Raw genomic sequence first — 25,197 nt, 5'->3', positions numbered from 1 at the left:
AAAGTATATTGGTTAAGGAAACCATCATGATTTACTCGTCGATCAAACTGCCATGGCCGTCCAAGTAATATGTGCCCAGCTTGCATTGGAACAACATCACACAAAACTTTATCAGAGTATCTACCAATGGAAAATGAAACTAAGCATTGTTTAGATACTTTTACCTCCCCACTATCATTCAGCCATTGCAAGCGGTATGGCCTTGGATGCTTCACACAAGGTAGGCCAAGTTTCTCAACAAGCGAAGAACTCACCACATTGGTGCAACTTCCACTATCGATGATCAATGAACTAGGTTGTCCACCAATCAAACATCTCGTGTGGAAAATGTTATCTCTTTGTTCACGCCCTTCCTCTTTAAACTGGACATTTAAAGCCCTTCGAGCAACAAGTGCTTTCTCACCATACTCCAAGTATTCTTCATACTCATCATGAGCATGCACATCATCAGCATCTTCCAAAGGAGGCATCTCATCTTCGTTATCAGACTCAAAATCAACCTCGCCATCTTCTCGAATCACCAATGACTTTTTATTAGGGCATTCTCGAGCATAGTGACCCCTTCCTTGGCATTTGAAGCAGGTAATATCTTTTGGCTGCTTAATGGCACTAGGAGAAGTAGAAGAAGAAGATGGAGCTTGATTAGTAAAAGTAGAACCTTTAAATAAACTAGGCATACCTCTATCTTTGGAGTAAGTTCTAGGCTCATTTGGCTTGAACCATGCATCTCTCCCATTCCACAATCTATCATCTTGTTTTTGCCAATTTTCTCTCCAAGCAGGGTTAGAAACTGAACTAGCACCTCTTGGTGTCCCTTTCTTTCGTAATTGCTTTTCAATGGTGAGTGCGATTTGAAGCATCTCTTCAACATCCATGTAGTGTTGTAACTCAACTCGATTTGCAATCTCAGGCTTTAGGCCGGCAAGGAATCTAGCCATAGTTACCTCAGCCTCTTCAACAAGATTGGCTCTAATCTGAATAGTCTCCATCTCTTTGTAGTAATCATCCACAGATCTATCTCCTTGAACAAGATGTTGGAGTCTTTGATGGAGTTCTCGATAATAGTATGGTGGAACAAACCGTTTTCGTAAGATGCGCTTCATTTCAACCCAAGTAGTAATAGGTTGCTCTCTATAAAGAATCCTGCTTTTACATAATTGATTCCACCATGTTAGTGCATAATTAATGAACTCAGCGACAGCGTATGTTACCTTTTTCTCATCAGAGTAATTGTAACAAGCAAAGATTGCTTCCATCTTTTCCTCCCAATCAAGGTAAGCATTAGGATCATTCTTCCCTGAGAAAGAAGGAAATTTTGGTTTGGGGGTGTCATTGTTTCGTTCCACCCTTTCTCTAGGTACATACTCGGACTCAAAGTCATCATCAAAAACATGGTCCTCCCTTCGTTTAAAAGTTCGATCGCGCGAATTTGATCGGCTTATAAAGGCTTCGTTCAACTTCTTGTAATTATCGGCAATGTATCTCTCTTGAGTTGTAAGTTTTGTATCAAGATACTCCCTTTGCTCTTGTATCATCTGGGTCATGCGATGTTCGACTTGAGTTTGCAACTTTTTCATCTCTTTTTGTAACAACTCGACCAAAGGATCGTTATCTCTTTTTTGCTCATCCTCTTCATTTTTACTAGTTTGGGATCTAGTGATCGGCATGGTATCTGTGAAAAAATCACACAAACAGGAACAAGAAAAAATAATAATAATCTCACTCGTTAGCTCTCAAAAGAATAACTCTCTGAATGATTCAAAACTTGTAAATATGTTTGGAGAGGTTACTAATCAAGATCAAATAATGGAGGTGCAAACTTCAAAGAAACAATGAAGATCCTAATTGCTTTAAGAGGCCAATAAACTTGACGAAGCAATTTGTAATGGAGGCTACACGGATGAAGGAATTGTGCGTGCCTTTAATATCTGCTAACACAAGAAGAAACAAAGTGTTAGAAAACGTAAGAGAAACAAAAAAAAACGTAGACATGCAACGATCCCTAACTCTAGAGTCAAAGAAAAGCTTTAATAAGAAGAAAACTTAAGAAAACCCTACCCAATTTAAAGGAAAACAAAAAATCGGAAACGTTTGGTGTGTTAAGATTTTCAAAAATTGAAGCTTTAATTATATTTGAGTCAAGAAAGAAGGGGAAAAAAATTCAATTTTGGGAAAAAATAAAATAAAAAGAATAACAATAATAGGAAAAGAAGAAACCTATGTATGAAAGGTAGGCAACTTTTTTTTTTTGCGCTTTTTTGCTTTTTGCTCTTTTTTTGCGCTTTTTACTCTCTCTTTTTTTTTGCGCTTTTTTTTCTTTTTTTGTTTTTTTTTGCGCTTTTTACTTTTTACTTTTTTTTGCTTTTATTTAAAGAATAAGAGGAGAATAAACACAAACTTTTTTTAAAAAAAAATCGACGAAACCGATGAAAAGTGTTTTTGGTATTTTGACTCATTTTGGATTTGATTTTAGCTTCGAAAATAACACCGAATGGCCTAAAACTGATACCAACTGATGCGGAATCCCGGATCTAGACACAAGAGAAACACAAATTAGAAATAAAACGAGAATAAAATTAGTTAAATAATAAATAAATAAATAAATAAAAAGGATAGATTTGCCCTATGGAACCCTTGGTTAACTTGTAACCAAAAACGCCAATGATTGAGCGGCTCCCTACGAAACCCCTAGAAGAAGAACCTCTAGAAACACCGATGAACGGGAAAGAAATTTGAATATTTACAACTCCGAAATACCCTCGAAAGTAACAAACTCCAAACTAAATAGCAAGAGAAGAATCACTCTACTCTAAAAAAAATTTGCCTCACACAAATTTGAAAGAAAACAAATACTCTTCTTTTTATTCCTCCCTCAATGTGTAGAAAACAAGCCTATTTATAGGCAAATTACAAGAGTAATTGAATCCTAATAAAACTCTTTCAAGAGTAATTGAATCCTAATAAAAACTCTTTAAAGAGTAATTGAATCCTAATAAAACTCTTTAAAATTATCTAAGAAAATAAATAAATAATAACCTAACCAATAAAATTACTTAACTCATAAATGATGTGTCCCAACCAATGAGAATTAAGTAAATAATAATAATAAGATACATAAAAAATTAATCCACCAATTTATGGGCTTTTACTATTCCAAGATTGGTCCAGTGAATTGCATTCCCATATTTATCAATGTCACGAACATGATGAATTAAATTTTTCGCAACAAAGTCTTGGACAAAAGCATTCATCTTTGATTTTAATTGTCGTGCCTTGCTTCGAGTGATTGGACCACTAGGAAAGACAACCCTTTGAGTGTCACCTCCTTGGCTTGTATCAGTATATGCCTGATTATTCGAACCAAATTCACTGTCGAGTTTGTCTTTACTCCACAAATGACCATTCACATCCTCAAACGAGAGTTTGTCTCCACCATAAATTAGGGTCTCCCTAAAAGACTTGTATGATGGGGTAAAGAACACAATAATAACATAGTTCGATCATCATTGTCAATATGAACCTCAACGCTCTTTAAATTATTTAAAAGAGCAATTAATTGACTGATGTGATCACTAAGAAACTCACATTCTTTCATGCGAAATGTAAATAGACGTTGTTTCAACCCTAAACGGTTAGCTAGAGACTTAGTCGCATAAAGAGTTTCTAACCTTTTCCACAATGTGGATGAGATCTTCTTCATCAGTACCTCCTGCAATACCCTCTTCGAGAGGCACAAATGGATTGTAGATAAGGCCTTTTCATCAAGCTCTTCCCATTCTGGCTGATTTAAATTCTTGGGCTTTTTTCCAGTAACGACTTTTTTCAGGTTGGTCTAAACTAAAATTGTCATCATCCGAACTTGCCATAGATTGAAATTTGTGACACCATTGAACTTCTCAATGTCAAATATTGTTGTTGCCATCTCTGAACGGGCTGATCTACGAAGATTGAATTAGCTCTGATACCACTTGTTAGGGATCGACCCGATTAAGCAACGAACAAGTAAAAAAAATAGCAGAAAAAATTGAGAAATTAAACATATAAATTTAATGTGAAAAAGCCCTTCCAAAGAGGATAAAAAAATCACGGGTAAAGATAATTTTACTATAATGGCAAAAGAACAAATAGTACAAAAGATGGAGATAAAAACTAAACCCTAAAAACCTAAAAACAAAGAACCCTCAAAACGTAAACACAAAATTCTCTAAAAATGTTATGAGTTCTAATCTCTAATGAGTGTATTTTATAAGGTTGTAAAATAGCTTATTTATAGGCTAAATTCATAGGTCAAATAATAATAAAATAATCTAGATTAATCAGAGTTTGACTGAAATAAGAGTCATACTCAGCACATACTTATTTTGTTTTTCCAAATAAAAACATTTTGGAAAGGAGATATTACTTCCCCAATTATTGGCTTTAGCCTATTCACTAAAATTTTTACAATAATCTCATAAACTAAATTACACAAATTGATAGGCCTGAAGTCATTTTCTAGTTAAAAGACTCTATTTCCATGATGTAAGTTTTCTTTTCTTTTCACAATACCCTTCTACATAAAAGTTTAAGGCCATTCTAGTAATGTTATTTCCCATTATGTTCCAAGTTTGCTTAAAAACTAGAGTAGATTTTCCATCTGAGTTCGAAACTTTGAGAGGATCCAATTGATGCAATGCTAGTTTAATTTCTTCCTTTAGAAAAGGGTTATCAAGTTGTGCAAAATAAGTTGGTGAAATTTTTGATAATTCCTATTCTCCACTTCATTTATTCTATCCTCCCTCTTATAGATATCCTTAAAATGGTTTATTAATATTTTCATCTACCATTTGACCACATTCATCCTTCATCGTGAGGATTCTATTCCTCCATCTTCTTTTATGGACAAGTGTATGAAAATACTTCATGTTTCTTTCTCTTTTAATTATTGGAACCATAACACTTGCTCTTGTTTTAATACTTCTTCTAAGTTGGCACACACCCTCTTTACCTTCTCAATCATGCCTGAAGCATAATCTTTTGTTGAATCCATTCTACTTCCTCCCCTAATGTTTTGTATTGGGACAAAATATTTTTGATTTTTCCATGTTTTATTTATTTATCATGTTTTAATATATAAGTTAACAATAAATTAATTTTAATAAGTAAGTTTTAACTACTCACTTGACTTATTTTGATAAAAGAGAAATATTTTCTGAAGAAATTTAATTTTTTGCAAGAGCTTTTAATCATCTTTTTAGTTTCAAGACTAAATTTATACTAATAATTTTTTATTTTATATCTAACTATCATAATACATATGTAATAAATAAAATTTTTCTCATATTATTACACTAGTGATCAATGGGTCCTTATAGCAGTTGTTTCACCACCAAAAAATTGTTTTAGTTAATGTATTTTCAATTAGACGGGTAGTCGAATTGGTTAAGCCATCGATTTGTCGATTCAACCGAACGAGTGGTTCAATAAATTCTTGAATCAACTGATTTAAAACTTTTTCCCGCTTTGATATCCGGCTGGTCCGGTTCGGTACAGTTCGATTTAGACAATATTGGTTTTTGTTAAGACTGGACCGAAACCCAAACCGAACAAACAATACGGTTCGGTTTTTATTTGTTGGGTCGTGTTTTTTTTTTTTTCATCCGTGCCCTTGCGCCTTGTCCCCCTAATAAAACACAAAGTCCAGCAAAAAAACGTATTTCCTCTCGAGAGGGCTCCAGCAGCTATCCATTTCTTTTGCTGGAGAGCTTCCCAGTCTTTTAAAGTTTCATCAAATAAACCAATTTTAATGTCGTCGTCCTCGCTCTCTAATCCCACTCTCTCCACTCCTTTCATCGGCCACAACCTGTAAGCCTTTATTTGGTTTTTTTCGAAGCTAAGGATTTTTATTTATAATTAGGTTTTCAATTTCTTTTAATTTTTTGCGAAATTTTTGTTTACAGTCGTCTAAATCAGAATACGAAGGATGGGATAAATTGTTTTCCTTCTCTTAGAAGGCATGGAGTCCCAAGATGTGCAGTGGATATGCCTTACGGAGGTAGTTTTTCTTTTTCTGCTTAATTAATGCTTTATATGTCCTAATTATTACTCTTTTGTTTTTCGTGATTGGTGGTGCTTTGTAATTTTTATTTCTTAGTACTTATTTTCTGCCAATATTTTTTGGTTTCACTTTAGCTCAAAAATTTGTATTTTTTTTAAAATGATAACAATTTACTGTGAATACATCTAAGCTTTGAATACCCTTTTGCAATTAAACGGTCTAGTAGCAAGATTGTTGAATATTATATTGAAACTGGTATAAATGGACGGTACTGGATATCTAATTGTTCTAATAAATGTTTGAGAGCTTTGTTGCTTTTGACTCTTCATTTATCTTGAAGTACTTGGTGTTTCAAAACCCGTACAAATTTTCGGATAAGTATGAAGATAAGATCCTCTGAAGCCCTCCAAATACATGGAAAATCTAAAAAAAGAACATATTTGTGTCGGGCATATATCCGTGTGGGAGTAACATAGTCTGAGTCCTGAGATTATCTTTTTATCTGTAGACATAGGCTGGCTAGTTCATCAGCTATTACCGGTTCAAATTGGCTACAGATGACCTAAAACAAGGAAGAACAACTGCTTGGAATGAAATAAGTTATATCTTGTCAAAGCATGGGTTGATGACTTTTGTTGTGTGGCCATTCAGAATTTCTTTTGCTTATGATGGGAAAAACCCTTTAACCAAATTATGGAGCTGCAGATTGATTCCTTACCTTTGCTAACTTTGTGCCACAAGCATTGCGTAGCCATTCGCTTTGCTACTGTGGTCATTACTTATCTCATTTTTATTCCAGCTCCCCCCTAGGAGGCTTTATTCTGGATGTCGTAAATGTTTCCGGATGTGACCCACCATTAATTTGACACAAAAAGGGACATGATGTGGTGACATTGTATCATTTCGGATTGCATTTTGATGTGTTTTTTCCTTCTTTAGGTAATGCTCCAACTTTTCCTCGAATAAGAGTCTGGGATCCGTATAAGCGGCTCGGCATTAGTCCTTATGCTTCAGAGGAAGAAATTTGGTCCGCACGCAATTTTCTCTTAGAACAATATGCCGGACATGAGAGAAGCGAAGAATCAATTGAAGCAGCATTCGAGAAACTACTTATGGCCAGCTTCCAGCATAGAAAGAAAACAAAGATTAACTTGAAAAGTAGGCTAAAGAAGAAAGTAGAGGAGTCTCCACCTTGGATAAAAAACTTGCTCAATTTTGTCGAACTTCCTCCCATGGAAGTTATCTTCCGAAGATTGTTCCTATTTGCCTTCATGGGTGGCTGGAGTATAATGAATTCTTCCGAGGGTGGACCTGCCTTTCAGGTTCGTTCAATTTTTTTTTCATTACCTTCACCTTAATGATTACCAATCGAAACCTCACAAAAAATCAATTATTATCGTGATAAAAGGATAAATCTACTCTTCTTAATGTTGTGAAGGGAAAGTGTAAGTTGTCACTCCCACATTGAGATATGGCAGGATAAGCTGGTTTACTGTGATGATGGTGTTATATACTTGTTTTAAAGGCTTTAAATCTGTCTAAAGGAATGCAGAAAATTTCTTTGTTTTCCTTGAAGTCTTGTCCAATACCTGTGTATCCATGACGTATTAAGACATGAACATGAATGTGGGGGGTATGATTCTCTAAATATATGGGAAAACCAAGAAAAAATGAGCATACTTGTGTTGGACGTATATTCATATCAGACACTCTTGAGATTGAGTAACATTGGTTTCAAGTTAACCCCGGATACTTACCTTGACGGAAACTAGTTAAAGCTTCGATATGAATCCATTCTCTCTGTTTCCTTGGAAGCTTGAATAATCCTCTCTATCATGGCTTTGTTGACTAGTTGAAGGTGGCTACTAAAAAGGAAAAATGAAAGAATTGTAGTAATGGTGGTAAATAAAAGAAATAAAATGGATTAAATAGGTTAAGTTCCAAATTCTGTAAATTTGCATATTTCCATGTAGTTGAAGCTTTTTTTCTTTCGCTCATTATACTGAAAAAATGTTTTCTTAATGTTCTTGTTTGGTTACTTTCATACGCAGGTAGCTGTATCTTTAGCGGCCTGCATATATTTCCTTAATGAAAAAACAAAGAGCTTGGGTCGGGCTTTCGTTATCGGGTAAGCAATGGATTTCATAAATTTCTTTCTATCATGTGTTAAATCCGATCTGATTTCACCTGATCATTGCGTCACAGACTCGGTGCTCTTGCGACTGGGTGGATATGTGGTTCTATCTTCGTTCCAATGATTCCGACAGTTCTAATTCACCCAACATGGACACTGGAATTGTTGACTTCATTGGTGGCTTATGCTTTCCTGTTTCTTGCATGTACTTTTCTGAAATGAAAATCAAAAGCTGTTATGTTAGGAAAGTTTTGAAACTAAGATTGAACTCCATTTTTACATGAACCTTTAATCTGCAAGCAATTCGTCCTTGTTTCACTTCAATTATGTACTTCCGATTTACTTCAACCGTACAACGTGGATGTTTACAAACTTTCATCCATCATTATTTACTTTACTACTTCGGTTATTCCGTATTAAAAGTAATATGCACACCACGACATGAATTCATGGTGGCGTGGATGGGAAGACCAATAGATTAAACATTGAGATTTTTATTTTTTGTTGCAGAAATAGACTTGGTTTTTTATTTAAATTTGATTATAAAAATATATAAAAGTTTAAATGCCTTTTGAAGAAAAAAACTTATAAAACTTTGTGGTGATTAGAGGTGATCATGGGTTGGGCCGAGTTTGGATAAAATTTTAGGCTCGCTTTCTAGGTTTGGGTCCGTCTTGACCCGAAATATGGGCTTAAAAATTTGTCCAAGTCTGGCTTGAAAGAAAATTACTAAGCTCGAGCCCGGCCCAATTTGGCCCATATTTGATTAAAAATAAAAAAATATATTTAATATATAATTTGGATTAAAAGTCCAATAAAATATATTTAATAAAAAGTATGTTTGATTAAAAATAAAAAATATATATTTAATATATAATTCGAGTCGGGTCGGACTCGGGCCAAAAAAATCTTACCTAAGGCTTGGCTTGTTTTCTAAACCGGTCTCGTTTTTTGCCCAAACTCATATTTTAGGTTTATATTTTTATCCAAACCCTCTCATTTTTCGGGCGGACTGTCGGGCCGGGCCGAATAGCCCAACCCATGATCACCTCTAGTGGTGATATATATATTTTGTATTTATTTAAATAGTCACCTCAATTAGTAGAATGTTTTTAATTAGTAAAAAAAATTTATCATCCAACTATAAAAAAATTATAAAATAGTCATTTAACTATTAATAAATTTTTTTAGTTATTCAACCATTTAATTGTTTTTTTGTTATCACTGGCTTATGACAACAAATTTTAAGATTCATATAGTAATAATTTTAACACTAAATATTTATAAATTATGTCAATTTAATTTTGATTTTAAAAAATTTAATTATAATTTATTTTTTTTTTATATAATTTTTTTTTGTGGTATTGAAGATTAATTTTAAAAGAACGAAGAAGGTAAAGTATTACTTCGAAATTTTAAAAAATTTTATTTTTTTTATAAAATTTTCAAATTTATTTAGATAATTTTTTAACTAAAAAAAAGTAAAATTTCGTGTTACCGTGCTACATGAACCTAAGCGTTGAACACTTTGAACCTGCATCTTGCAGTGCACACACGTCTGACAGACACCTAACCTAAGTACCTAACTAGTTTCCCTCTTCCATGGCTGCCTGCCTCCACCAAACCCCACCAAACCCCATATCCCAAAATCTAATACCAAAACCAAAACACATTTTTCTTTAATTTAATGTCAATAAATTAATAATCAAATTAAAATAACAATGCTTTTCTCACAACTCTCCAACCCACCTCCACTACAGCTTCATTCCTCTTTCCTTGTTTTTCATCGCCGCTTGGCGGACTTCTCCACGTTCTTTCTTTCCCTATTTATACTTTTTCCCTCACTTTCTTTCCTTCCAAACACTCCCCTTTCCTTAATCTAACATGGCCTTAACTACCCAAACTTGTTTCCTTCAAAATCCATTCCTTCCTGCGCCTTCTCTTTCCCAGCCTTCTGCATTTCCTGCTCCGGCGGCTCTCCCTTCTCGAAAACTCCGCCCCATTTCTGTCCAGTGCTCCCTGGCTTCCGCCCCCTCTGTGGCGGTGACGGCGTCCAAGGAGTGCAAGGTGAAATCGGTCAAGGCTAGGCAGATCATTGACAGCAGGGGTAATCCCACGGTCGAGGTTGATTTGATCACCGATGATCTTTATCGATCAGCCGTTCCTAGTGGTGCATCTACCGGGATCTATGAGGCGCTTGAGCTCAGAGATGGTGACAAGAGTGTCTATGGCGGCAAAGGTGTGCTCGTTGCCGTCCAAAACATCAATGAAATTTTGGGTCCTAAGCTTATTGGCATTGATGTCAGGTAAAGCTTAAAACACCTTTTCCTTAGAAACAAAATATGCCAACAGCTGAAGTACTTAAACCCAAAGTGTTTTCATTTAACTGGTTTTTTTAAGTATTGAAGTTAACCAAATACTTTGTTTGACCTTTTATTTTTCAAGAAATCAAGCGGATGTAGATGCTGTAATGCTGGAAATCGATGGTACTCCAAACAAGTCAAAGCTTGGAGCTAATGCAATATTGGGAGTGTCATTGAGTGTATGCAGAGCCGGCGCAGGGGCGAAAGGGATGCCATTGTATAAGCATATCCAGGAGTTGTCAAGAACAAAGGAACTCGTTATGCCAGTTCCAGCTTTTAATGTCATCAATGGAGGAAGTCATGCAGGAAATAATTTGGCTATGCAAGAATTCATGATACTACCGGTCGGTGCAACCTCGTTTGCTGAGGCACTTCGAATGGGGAGTGAAGGTTAGCTAAGTAATCCCTTGTCTATGTTAATTGATGTAGTTGTATTTCATTGGAACAATCTTTTATCATTTGACATGAAATTTGATTTTACGTGTATAGGTTTATGATTTAGCTCTAGCAACCCATGTTCTTGTAATTAGTTTGAAATTCTGATTAGTGGCTATTATTTGTAACTTAGAATGTTCTTTGGTTTGTTGTTTAAACCTATCTGTGCATATGTCAAATTAGTTGATGAAGCTTTCTTCTTTTTTGGGGTATAGTTTATCACACACTTAAGGGTATTATCAAAGCAAAATACGGACAGGATGCTTGCAATGTTGGAGATGAAGGTGGATTTGCTCCCAACGTTCAGGACAATAGAGAGGGATTGGTTTTGCTAATGGATGCTATTGAGAAGGCCGGTTACACTGGAATGGTAAGAGACATACCCTTTTTTTCTGTTTTTATTGTTTTCCCATAAGCTAAACATGACCCGAAAATATAAAAATTGCAGATCAAAATAGGAATGGATGTTGCAGCTTCGGAATTCTACACAAAAGATGGGAAATATGACCTAAACTTTAAGAAACAACCAAATGATGGAGCGCATGTGCGTTCACCTCAGAGCTTGGGTGAACTCTACCAAGAGTTTGTCAAAGATTTCCCTATTGTGTCAATTGAAGATCCATTCGACCAAGATGACTGGAGCTCATGGGCTTCGCTTCAGTCTTCCATCGATATCCAACTCGTTGGAGATGATTTGTTAGTCACAAATCCAAAGAGGATATCGGAAGCTATTCAAAAGAAGGCTTGCAATGCCTTGCTTCTTAAGGTAAACATCTAAGCTGGCATGAAACCACTCTTTGTTTGGGTTTTCTCTTACCTAGTTTTTACAGTACTTGTCTTCTTTGTCTGATTCTACCATTCTCACCTAGTGAATGAATACTTTGATCTTCATTTAGAATAGAACCCAATAACGAGCATCAATGTGGCATACTTTGTAATTGTTATTTGCATTGATAGAATCTATAAATTATGCTATTGAAAGCAAGATTCAACACTTATAAAATCCAATGTACAATGGAACAAATAATCTTATAGAATCTAACTGTCCATTGTGAGAAAATTGGCTGCACTATTTATTTCATAGCAGCCAAGGTTTTTGTGTAACCACCAATGTGACTATGCTATGTCTTGGGTTCATTTGATGGATCAGTGGGTTCAAATGAGCATGCATGGTACAAGATAACATGGTTGATTACTGAGATTGCTATTCAAATGTGCAAAATGCCTTCTTTTCCATTTCTAATACATCATTTTTTGTTACTATGACAGGTTAACCAGATTGGAACAGTTACCGAATCTATTCAAGCAGCACTTGACTCAAAAGCTGCAGGATGGGGAGTGATGGTCAGCCACCGAAGTGGTGAAACAGAGGATAACTTCATCGCTGACCTTTCTGTTGGTTTAGCTAGTGGCCAGGTACATCATTCGAAATCACTAACCCAAAATAGCAATTTATCAGCAATGCCTTTTTTTTTTTCAAATTTTTCCAGTGCTAGATGGTGAGGGTGGTTATTCTTTTGTATAGATCAAGACTGGAGCTCCTTGTAGAAGTGAGAGGTTGGCCAAGTACAACCAGGTAATTTGGGCTTTTCTTCTCCTGTGTTCCTCTTTTTTGGACTCTTCTTTTTTTCTTGAAGTACCCGTGCCAGATGCCCTCTGTCTGACACATTTGAGTATGTCCTTCCAATGATCCCTAAGTACATGAAAAAACTTGGAAAAATTAATCATATTCGTGTCGGGCGTATACCCCATATTCAACACAACCAACTCCATTTAACATAGCTCTTATACTTGTGGCATGCTGTTTCTGACATGGATCCAGAAACCGAATGATTTCTAGGGTTAATGTTGATTTCTTTTCTATTTGGTATAATTGAACATGACCATGGAAAAAAAAGGGTTTCAGACCTTGGGCTTTGGCCATGCTTTAGATGCTAAACAACTACCGCAGTTAATTTAAATACACTTCTAGTTTGCCGAATTGATGATAGTTGAACAATCATCACACTGGTAAACAAAATACCTGGGTCCGACATGGAGATGAGAATATTACCTTCCAATGATCTTTCGAAATACATGAGAAAAAAAAGTGGAACATACGTATGTCGGATTCATATCCATATCTGATGCTCAATCCTGAATACGAGTAACATATTTCTGTAATTGGTTATATGAAGGAATCATCTCACATTCTCCCACTCTGATTGCAGCTTCTTCGCATTGAAGACGAACTCGGAAATGTCTGCTATGCTGGTGAAGCTTTCAGATCTCCTTAGAGGGTTAACTTACAGGAACAAGTTTCTGCACCAAATTAGTATGGAGAAACGTTTTAACGAGCTCTAGTAAACTGAGGCCGACCTATAGAAATTTTCAGGAACCCTAAGAGCTTCTCAAGGGAAAAAAACATAATTTGATCAACTAGGATAGATTTCAGTTTGTGGGATCTGAATAATCAAGTTTTGGTATAAGTTGTATTTGGAGTGTTGAATGAAGACTTTGATTAGATGTGATTCTCTGTAATTCTGCTGAACCTTAGTAAAGAGGTATTCAAAAATAAATATATGTTGTGATGTTGTGTTTTTCAAATCTGCAGCCAAATCTCGAGTTTTAAGTAGACCGCTCTATGGGTAGATTATTTCTTAGAAAATTCAGATGGGTTAATATGGAGTTTACTTAACATGTTTGTCTAAAAAATTATATATATTTTTAAAGTTAATTTTATATCAGGATTCATTTATTGTGTCATATTAATAACTTGTAACGTGTCACTGCAGGATCAAAATGTGATGTAATAAAAATTCAGGTGATACAAGAAAAAAATTTAAATATTAATTAAATACTTAGATAAATTCAGCAACATATCACGAGTTTTTATTGTTTTAAATTTTCACTTCGAATTATTTAAAAATACTCATTTACTAACTTTTATATTTTAGTTATGTTTTTCTAATTTTAAAAATTTTATCACTAATAATTGATTTTTTTACCAGCATTATTTCATTTATTTGCAAATCATTGCAAAGAAAAAGGAACAGAAGATTTCGGCACAAATTCATTGACTTTAATTTAAAATTTAAGTATTTAGTATTATTGTTAAAAAGTAATTTTAAAAAATAAAATATTGAGTTTAGACATAATGTTATGAAGTAAAAATATACATTTAAATGATGTTTAAATTTATTAATATTATGATATTTTAGGAAGAATATAAAAAAATGTATTATAACTCATCATTAATATTTTGATATATTAATAATTTGAATATATAATGTTATATATTTGAAATAAATTTCAATAAAAATAATTGTATACCCAATATAAATATTACATAAAATGCATTTGATTATTAATAAAGATTAAAAATGTTCTTTGACTCCAGAAGTGCTTTTCTTAAAAACAAGGGTAAACTACAAAAATAGTCACTTTTGTTTACCTCAAATTACATTTTAGTCACTTATGTTTAAAATGTTACATTTTAGTCACTTATGTTTAAAATGTTACATTTTAGTCACTTATGTTATCGTTTTGTTACGAAGCGGTCACACTACTGTTAAAATCCGTTACCTCCTTAACGGAAGTCTTATGTGGCAGTCCAAATAGGTTTTAAATGCCAACTTGGATGTCTAGTTGTTGGGATGAAAATATGTTTTTAATTAAATAAAAATCAATTTGGACTGTTACGTAGGACATCCAAGTTGACAATTAAAACCCATTTGGACTACCACGTAGGACCACCGTTAGGGAGGTAACGAAGCTTAACGATAGAGTGATCACTTTGTAACAAAACGATAACGTAAGTGACTAAAACGTAACATTTTAAACATAAGTGACTAAAATGTAATCTGAGATAAACAAAAGTGACTATTTTTGTAGTTTACCCTAAAAACAAAAGCTAAAATAAATAATTTTGCTTTTGGGTCCAAAAACATTTTGATTTCAAAAGTTATTTATTTAGTATTGTGTATGACTTTAAAAATATTTTTAAAAGATAACGAAAAATAAAGCTTTACTCATTGGTACTATTGCTATTGTAATAAAAGGAGGATGTGGGTTCAATAGCATTTACCCATACTTTTCTTCAAATTTAAGGTTTTGAAGATTATAAATAGAAGTAAACTTTGCATAACAAAAACTAATTTAAAATAGGATGTGAAGTGGCGTTTTACGAGTTTTTACAGTTTCCCGGAGTCAACCAGAAAACCAACTAATTGGGCTATTTTACGATCTCTGTTGTAGCTCTGGCTTACATTGGGCATGTATTGGGGATTTCAATGATCTTTTTTTCTTTGGATGATAAGAGTAGGGGTGCGGCATATCCGTCAACTTAGTTGGAAGGGTTTCGGGATTGCATCTCAGATTGTCTGTTGTTCGAGGTCCCGTTGACTGGGTTTTGTTTACTTGGGAAAGGGGTAGAGGCACTACTGCTTGTGTTTTGGAACGGTTAGATCGAACGCACTACACCAAAACAGGCTTTTAGCGGCGTTTTTTAGGCCTTTAGCGGCGCTTTTTAGCGCCCCAGAAACCTTTAGCGGCGCTTTGCTAAGCACCGCAACAGAAGCCGCTAAAGATTGCGCCGCTAAAGGTGTTGGTCTATAGCGGCGCTTATATAAAAAACGACGCTAAAGACTAGGAGCTTTCGCGGCGCTTTAGTAGAAGCGCCGCTGAAGACTAATACATTTAGCGGCGTTTTTGGTAAAAGCGCCGCTATAGATCAAGGTCTTTAGTGGCGTTTTTGCGCTAAGCGCCGCTATAGATCAGGGTCTTTAGCGGCGTTTTTGGTAAAAGCGCCGCTATAGATCAAGGTCTTTAGTGGCATTTTTGCGCTAAGCGCCGCTATAGATCAGGGTCTTTAGCGGCGTTTTTGGTAAAAGTGCCGCTATAGATCAGGGTCTTTAGTGGCGTTTTTACGCAAAGCACCGCTATAGATCAGGGTCTTTATCGGCGCTTTTACTAAAAACGCCGCAATAGACCATGATCTATAGCGGCGCTTCGGTCACAAACGCCACTAAAGACCCTGATCTATAGCGGCGCTTTTTACCAAAAACGCCGCTAAAGACCAACACCTTTAGTGGCGTTTTTTTAAAAACGCCACTAAATTTGGCAGATTTGTAAAATAAATTTTTATATATTTTCAGCCCTCCAGTAAAAAAACAAATTAGAAGAAATCATATCTAAACCAACCAAAAGTAATAAATCTATATATTAAACAAATAATATAATAAATATCAATAAATATAATAAAATTCGTATTATTCTTACAAAAATGTTAAAACTTAAAATGATAATTCAAAGTCAAAATTGAAGTATATTTACACGATAGTCTAAGACGGCGGCGGTTGCGACTGCTGAAACATCTTCATCATACTCTGGAGCTGCTGCTGGAGTTCATCGAACTTTTGACGCTGCTCTGCTTCCCTCGCTGCAGCCTTTACTTCCCTCGCTTTAGCCTCTGCTTCCCTCGCTGTAGCCTGTACTTCTCTCGCTGCCGCCTCTGCTTCTCTTGCTGCCGCATTTGCTCTAAGCTGCTGCTGGAGTTCTTCATACTTTCGTTGAACCTTAGCTTCTCTCGCTGCTGCATCCGCTTTAAGTTGTAGCTAGAGTTCTTCATATCTTCTTTGAACATCAGCTTCTCTCGATGTTGCCTCCGCTTTAAGTTGTGTAATTTGCTCAGCTATTGTCGCTTGCATCTGAGCCATCTGGTCTCTTAACCTCTGAACTTCAGCTTCAGCTCGACTCCCCGAAGGCATATATTGTTGCGAGCTAGATCCAAAATATTGGGATGGGTTAACAAAAGATCCTTGAAATCGAACCCGACCATACCTTTCAGGACCCAAAACTTCAGTGATAATTCGGTTATCAATGTCGTCAATATGAACAGAACTATCACTCGAAGCAATCGCTTCGTACTCCGCCTTTTTATCCTTCAATTTTTCCTAAAAAATAAATCACATAGTTAGGAACGCAATATATATTAAAAAACCGAATGCAACATAACTTAACAATATTTTCATTACAATAAATGAAATAAATAATTAGAAAGTAAACACTATAAATAATTAAAACAAGTGAAATTGTATTAAGCAAACGTACCATAATTTCTGCAGCTTCAGGAGTCATAGGGTTTCCATCTTTCTTCCTATGTGTAATGTCAAAAAGTTGAAGTCGTCCAATTTTTTGACCGGACGACAGTTCCTACAATAAAATAGTAAAAATATTAATTGATAGAAAGTAATAAATATCTGCCAATATTAAAAAATTCAAAATACCTCTACATGAGCGACACACGCAAAACTTTTCGACCTAGCTGTGTGAGTGAATTTTTGTTGCTGCCTACTTTGTTTTCCAACTTGTTCACAATCCTACATTATGAAATTATTAGTACGTTAATTAGGAAATACTATACACCAAAATAATTACAAAATTTTATAAGGGACACATACCTCTCCTTTCTTCGAAGTCCAAAATCTAACGACCTCTTCCCACTGGTACCTCAACATTCCCGGCGGGACATTTTGTAATCTCTCGTCGAGTGTTGTTTTTGTCTTAAAATATGCTTTCTTTAAAGTGCTCTTATGGTCTCTCCATCTTTTCCCCAATGCCTTCTTTACATAAGCATCGGAGACCTCTAGAGCAAATCTCGCCTACAAAAAACACAACTTAAGAAATTAATCGTAAACGAAACTTAAACCCAAGTTTTATAAATGACATAATACACGTTTTGTTACCTTAATGTTATCGAGAGCTTGGTTCTTGTTACTCTCGGGCACTTTATGCCATGACTCGAAGTTAATTGGCAACATATTTGCATTTCGTGCTAGAATGCCCATGTATCCTGCTAAAAGGCGGGCTTCTGATCCAACAGGCTGACCAAAGCTATTACTGGATACTTGGACATGCTCGACTGGATCTAGGTCGTATAAATCGCTCAGTACTGTACGTCCGCGAACTCTCCGTGTCCCACCAGTTTCATCTGAAAAATAAAAGTATTGTAATATACGAAATTACAAAAAACAAACAAGAATTCAACACACGTGTAAATTAAATGTTAAATTACTTTGATCTTCTATAGGTTCCTCAGGTGTAACCGGAACATTCGAAGATCCAATAGCAGTCTGTTGTTCAGTGCTGTTTGTTTCCGCCGAGTTTGGAGTACCTTGAACAATGCGGTGCGATCGCACTTTTCTTCTAGGCATTTTATCTGCAATACAAATAAATTAGTTCAAAACTTAGTATACAATTACAACAATAATGTCACATATAAAATAGTTGAAATATCATCATTCATAAATATATACATACATATTCATAAAAACTTACTACATTATAAATCGTAAATATCTTCATCCGTATCCTGGCGGACCCATCCAAATTGTGTACTAGTACTAGGGATGTTTTCGTATAAGTTCTGTTCTGGAAATGGTAAAGTTTGTGTTCTGTCGTCAATGTCATCTCTACTTCCACTGCCCATGTCAAACAAGTCTCTAGGGATGTTACGGAGTACAACGTACCAACCCTCATCAGTTGGATCTTTTGAGTAAAAAACTTGTTTGACTTGAGAAGGAAATACATACGGCTCATCAATCAGTTGTTGTCCTGTGTGAATCAATCGAGCGAAGTTTACCATTGTGAAACCAAATTGATCTTGCTTGATTCCACGTGCAGTATTAACATCTGCCCAATCATCTCGAAATAAGACAACTTTCCATTTGCCGTAGTAATCCAACTCAACTATGTCAGTAAGAAGTCCAAAATATTCCACATTTCCCTCAACAGGATTATTGTCCCTAGCACTAGCATAACTTGTAATTGAGGAATTAACAACTATTCCACAATTTTACGTTCTCCTCAATCTCTCGCGATATTTTGTATGAAATCTGAATCCGTTTATGAGGAATGCATTATATCTTTTAACCACCCGATTTGGACCTTGGGAAAGCCATTTAACTTCGTCGGTGACGTTCTTCCCACTCCAAACCTATTGAATGGAAAGTAAACTGAGTAATTAAAAATGTGAGTGCTCAAATATTATTATTTTTTGGTGAAAGAAGCCATTTACATACCGTTTGGCTTAACCATTCATGAAAAGATTCTGTAAACAACTTATTGATATCTCGATGTTGTGTTCTTCGGGAGCGCGAACGAGATCTCAATATTTGTTTGTACTCACTATGTTAAAAAAAATGTTCAGTTTGTTAGACTATAAACAATTTTTAAATGATGAATATTTATCAAATTTCTAGAACTTACTTGCGTAAAGGTTCCATTGATTTGTGGTGAAACAGAACATATCGATGTGCTTGTACCCACGATAAATCATCTAATTCTGCAATTTCAACTTTACCGATTGGTTCTCCAAAACTTTGGAACAAATAATTGTCCGCAAAGTTATGATCCGTGAGTCCAACATTTCTATTTGGTCTGTTCAACCGTCTTTCAACATCTTCCAAATATCTTGAACAGAAGGTCATACATTCCTCTGCCAAGTAGCCTTTAGCAATCGATCCTTCCGGATAACGCTTGTTGCGGCAATAAGACTTTAATTTGGATAGGAACCTAAACACGATATACAACATTATCAAAAGTTGTAACTAAAGGTATATAGGTGAATTAAGGAAAATTTTAAAAATTGTAATTAACACCTTTCTATGGGATACATCCATCGATAGAAAACGGGTCCGCCAAGAATTGCTTCACGCGGGAGATGGATTATCAAGTGAACCATAATAGTGAAGAATGAAGGTGGGAAGATTTTCTCCATGTTGCATAAAGTTAAAGCGGCTCGATCCTGTACCTTCTGAAGTTCTTGAACATCCAAAACTTTGCCACAAATGGCTTTCATTATATTGGATAGTTCAATTATAGAAGACGTCACCTTCTTCGAAATACAACATCGTAGAGCAACTGGAAGTAAATCTTGCATCAAAATGTGAAAGTCATGTGATTTTAGCGAATATAGTCTTCGATCTTTAACACTAACGCATCGAGATATATTTGATGCATACGCATCTGGAACCTTTATATCCTTCAACACCATGCAAAACACTTCTTTCTCTGTCTTCGACATTGAGAAAATAGAAGGCGGCAATCGATATTTACCATTCGGAAGTGGATTCGGATGAAGATCAGGTCGAATTCCCATCTGAACTAAATCAAGTCGACTCTGAAGATTGTCTTTTGATTTTCCGTCTACATTCAAAATTGTACAGACAATGTTCTCGCAGACATTTTTCTCAATATGCATAACATCAAGATTGTGTCGTAAAAGGTGGTGCTCCCAATAAGGCAACTCAAAAAAATACTTCTTTTCTTCCACAAGTCCGCCTCATTAGGATCATCCTCTTCATCGGAGTTATCATCAGCTTCATCATTTGATCTTCTATTTCTCTGCGTGTTTGCCGGTTGATTCATCTTCCCATAACTGAAATTCATATCTTCCAACATTAACAAGATTTCAGATCCACTTGTCTGCGAAGGAGCTTCTCTGAACTCTTCAGGACCGTCAAATGCCGAACTCTGAAATCTAAATCTATGATTTTTCGGTAACCACCGACGATGCCCCATGTAAGAGAACTTCCCATTGTATAACCATTGCGAACATGTTTGTGCAGCACAACAAGGGCACGCATAACGACCCTTGGTACTTCAACCGGATAAATTGGCATAAGCGGGGAAGTCATTAATGGTCAATATCAAAGTTGCACGTAAATTGAAGTTCTCCTTTCTCAGCACATCGTATGTCTCGACACCAGCCCACAATTGTTTTAACTCTTCAATAAGTGGCTGTAAATAAATGTCGATATCATTCCCGGGCCCTTTCTCTCCAGGGATAATCATAGACAAGATAAGGGAAGATTGCTTCATGCAAATCCACGGAGGCAGATTGTAAGGAACAAGCACTACTGGCCAAGTACTGTATGCAGTACTATAATCTTGTAAGGATTAAATCCATCAGATGCTAAGCCAAGCCTCACACTCCTTGGATCGCTTGCAAAGCTTGGAAATTTATTGTCAAATGATTTCCAAGCCAAAGAATCTGCCGGATGCCTTAATAATCCATCATCGGTTCGTCTTTCATAGTGCCATGTCATTGACTTCGCTGTCTTCGACGACATGAAAAGCCTTTGAAGCCTTGGTATCAGCGGAAAATACCGCAAAATCTTGATCGGCTTCTTTCTTGGCTGTGCATCATTTTCATCGTCGTTTCCATCTTCTGTGTTTCTATTTATCCAACGGGATTCGCCGTATACATGACAGCATTGTTGGTTTCTCCGATCGCCCCAATACAACATGCAATCATTCGGGCAACTATGGATTTTGTTGTACGCAAGACCTAAGTCTTTTATAATTTTCTTCATATCTTTGCAAGACTGAGGGATTTTTGCAAACGGAAACATTTCTCTCAAAAACTCTAACAGCATTGTCAATGAGTTCCCGGTCCACCCTCCCAAACATTTTAACTGGAAAAGACGAATGCAGAATGACATTTTTGAAAATTTCGATCCCTCATATAGTTCTTCGTTCATCTCATTAAGTATCGCGTAGAACTTTGCCGCTTCTCCATTCGGCTCTTCATGATGCACACTTCTTCCGGGTTGGGTACCAGCATTTCGAACGAGATTACAATCATCAGATGGCAGAAAGTTGGGTGGGAACGACTGTAAACCATGACTCTGAATATTAAATGCTTCACGCAACATCCCTTCCATGTCATCCCCTCTAACAGACTGATGGTAGGCACTACTATCATAAGATACATCCATCCTTGAAGAGGAAGTACTAGGCGGGCATTCTCCATGAAAAAACCATTGTTTATAACCACGAACAAACCCATCAACAATTATATGCTCGTATACAACTTCACGATAATGCCAGTTTATGTTGACACACTTCTTACACGGGCAAAGAATCATGTTCTCTTGGCTTGCATATTGAAATGCAAAATCTAGAAAAGTTTGTACTCCATTTCGGTAACCGTCGCTTACCCTTGACAAATTCATCCAAGACCGGTCCATTTCTTATTTCTTGAAGCCTAATCTTGAGAATAAATTGCACGGGTTTAGGATTTAGGAATAAGTATAACTAAGCTACGTAAGTTATGTATTTTGTAAGTTATTTATTATGAAAATTATGTAAGTTGTGTATTAGTCAAATTATGCTATGTAAGTTATGTATGTCGTATAAGTTATGTAAGTTGTAAGTTATTTATTATGAAAATTAAGTAAGTTATGTAATTTACGAATAATTAAAAAATTGTAAGTTATGTAAGTTGTAAGTTATGTAAGTTGTAAGTTATGTATAACATTAATTAACTAAGTTATGTAATTTATGTATAATACTGAGTAATTAATTAAGTTATGTAATTTATGTATATTAACTAATTAAGTTATGTAATTTATGAATAATTAAAAAAATGTAAGTTATGTAAGTTATTTAAGTTGTAAGTTATGTAAGTTGTAAGTTATATGTATAATATTAATTGCAATTTTTTGTAATTTATGTATCATATTAATGTAAGTTATGTAACTTATGTATATTAATTAATTAAGTTATGTAATTTATGTATCATATTAATGTAATTTATGTATATTAATTAATTAATGTAACTTATGTATATTAATTAATTAAGTTATGTAACTTATGTATATTAATTAACTAAGTTATGTAACTTATGTATATTAATTAATTAAGTTATGTAATTTATGTATCATATTAATGTAATTTATGTATCATATTATGTATTATGTAAGTTATTTAAATTATTTAAGTTGTGTAAGTTGTGTAAGATATTTAAGTTATGTAAGTTTTGTATTATGTAAGTTACGTATGCTATGTATAATGTAAGTCCATATGTTATTATGTAAGTTATGAAAGTTTAAATATAAGCTTGTAGATAACGTATGTAAGTTAATATGTAAGCAATGTAGTATGTAAGTTTATATAAAATTTTATATAAGTTATGTATTATGTAAGGAAATGCAATATAAGTTTGAGTAAGTTATGAATGTAAGTTATTTAAATTATTTAAGTTGTGTATGATATAAGTCATGTAGGCTATGTGTTATGTATATAAATTATGATTTATAAACGCTTTAAATTTTTCAAATATATCAATATAATTTTAATTATTCATTATGTAAGTTAAGATCGATAATTAGTCATTATGTAAGTTAAGATCGATAACTATTCATTAATTTGAAGTAAAATTTATAATTGCAACACAATATCGGAAATCGATGATTTATAAACGCTAAACCGATAAAACGATTCGCCCATAATTTATTCAATTACTGAAATATATAAATTTGTTTAAGAGTTGTATTCCGAATTTTAATAGTTTAAAACAAAGTGATATTTGCCGAATATCTTGAGCAGAAAATTTAGACATCAAAAAATGTAATAAGATGCAAAGTAAAATGCAAATTTAGCTAAAATGGTAATTAAAACTCCCATCTAAAAATGAAAAATAATAATTAAACTATACAACTAAAATATAATAACATATAAAACTTAGTATACAATTTGACTTTTTTTTATAAGAAACCTAAATAGAGAAAAATAGGAATAAATACCTTAAATCCACTCAATTCCGAAGCAAATCCTGGAAAAAAAAGACAGAAATACATTAGTACATACCGAAAAAACATAAGTAATTAAAGCCAAAAAACTTAAAAAACCGAAAAAATATATATGAAGATATGTTGAAACATGACAGTGAATTAGATGATATTAGAGGTTTAAAAGTGAACATATATATATGTTCCCAAAATAACATGACAGAAAAACAATCCATTAAATCCATTAAACTAACAGCAATAGTCTACCTACTTGTCTAATGATTCCCCATCATCTAATGATTCCTACATTGATACTACATTATAATCAAATTAGAATCAAACATGTCTTCCATGTCGTCCATGTGTTGAAATGCCTCAATTAATCTGCATTTTTGGTGTGGAAGTTTTATTAACCAAGTTTTTCGATTTGCAGATAAAGGGAAAAGCACTAAAGTTATTGTTATTACAGCAGTAATTGTGGGTATATATAGTAACCATTATGATTATTATGCTATTCTTATGATGTTGGATGGCTAAAAGAAGAGGTAATATCTCTATCTTTTTTTTATTGGTTATTAAGATATTCAAACTCAACTCCATTACTTTGTTTGAAAATGATTGAACATGTTTGAGATTTTTCTTTTAATTAGGTAACTCTGAATTCAGTGTATCTCTAATTTAGCAATTTGCATCTCAGGAAGGAAACAAAAACAGAAACAGATCAAACAACAACTCAACAAAGGAAATGCAATGACAAAATTTTCTAGTGAAAATGTGGGAGAAAAATCAATGGGAGTTAAACTCCAGCAGCTGCGGTTATTCAAATTCGAAGAACTCGCCATTGCGACGAGCAACTTCGATCACTCAAAAAAGCTAGGGCAGGGTGGTTTCGGTCCAGTTTATAGGGTAATTAATAATGGCGATTTCCAGCTAATCCAAAGTCAGTGAAATGACATTTTTCTTTTTGCAATCAAGTCTTGTGAGCTGAATATTGTGTGCAGGGAATACTACATTGATATCACATCACCCCATCTTTAAAAAGAAATAAGTCACAGCAAACAGCAAATTATTTGGCAATTGGGTGATGAGAAATCATTACTGGGTTAAAACAGGTCAAATTCACACCAAAGAAATAAAACACGTCAAATTCACACCAAAATCTAACCATCATATTCTTCACCTGAAATCATTAGTGGGTTAAAACCATTCTAATTAAATCTGGAAAAGAAAATGGAGGCAATTGGGTGATGAGAAATAATTAATTTGGCATTTTGTAGCCTTTTATAAACCAGAAATACAAATTGAGTTTTGGCAGAAAGAACTGTAAATCAAAGTCTAAAACTTGTTAATCACTCTATTATTCTCCTTCACTCTTATACTTATTTGTCTAGCTATTGAGAATGCATGTCTCATTCATGCATTCGACAATGTTTTCAATACAACATGGACAGATTCAATTCAAGCCATCGACACCATTGCCTTACCTTTGCCTTGCCTTGTTCTTGTTCTTGTTCTTGCCTTGTTCCAGTTCAAACAAATTCCACTTTTTTCTTCTGTAAAAGAGAAAGAAGGGATGGCGAAGACATGAGTAAAAATCAGGAACATTCAAACACAGTTCCAAGACGACAGACGGCTTACCTATTCCCCATCATCTAATGATTCCCTAGAAATTAT

The 25,197-nt window shown here is 34.6% G+C and overlaps 2 protein-coding genes across 2 annotated transcripts; both read left to right on the top strand.

Annotated features, from left to right (window-relative positions):
- The first annotated feature begins 5,515 nt into the window (after positions 1 to 5,515).
- LOC107949750 (protein CHAPERONE-LIKE PROTEIN OF POR1, chloroplastic) lies at positions 5,516 to 8,495 on the top strand. Its single transcript, XM_016884501.2, has 5 exons — positions 5,516 to 5,844; positions 5,940 to 6,034; positions 6,977 to 7,359; positions 8,089 to 8,165; positions 8,243 to 8,495. Exons 1-5 carry the CDS (start codon positions 5,786 to 5,788, stop codon positions 8,391 to 8,393), a joined length of 765 nt encoding a protein of 254 aa, XP_016739990.1. The 5' UTR covers positions 5,516 to 5,785; the 3' UTR covers positions 8,394 to 8,495.
- Positions 8,496 to 9,682: 1,187 nt separating this feature from the next.
- LOC107949751 (enolase 1, chloroplastic) lies at positions 9,683 to 13,555 on the top strand. Its single transcript, XM_016884502.2, has 7 exons — positions 9,683 to 10,477; positions 10,617 to 10,924; positions 11,185 to 11,339; positions 11,418 to 11,735; positions 12,239 to 12,385; positions 12,495 to 12,545; positions 13,180 to 13,555. Exons 1-7 carry the CDS (start codon positions 10,056 to 10,058, stop codon positions 13,243 to 13,245), a joined length of 1,467 nt encoding a protein of 488 aa, XP_016739991.1. The 5' UTR covers positions 9,683 to 10,055; the 3' UTR covers positions 13,246 to 13,555.
- The last annotated feature ends 11,642 nt before the right edge of the window (positions 13,556 to 25,197 follow it).

Source organism: Gossypium hirsutum, chromosome D03 (genome assembly GCF_007990345.1).
Source record: "Gossypium hirsutum isolate 1008001.06 chromosome D03, Gossypium_hirsutum_v2.1, whole genome shotgun sequence".
NCBI lineage: Eukaryota > Viridiplantae > Streptophyta > Magnoliopsida > Malvales > Malvaceae > Gossypium > Gossypium hirsutum.
This window is presented reverse-complemented; position numbering and strand designations above follow the sequence as displayed.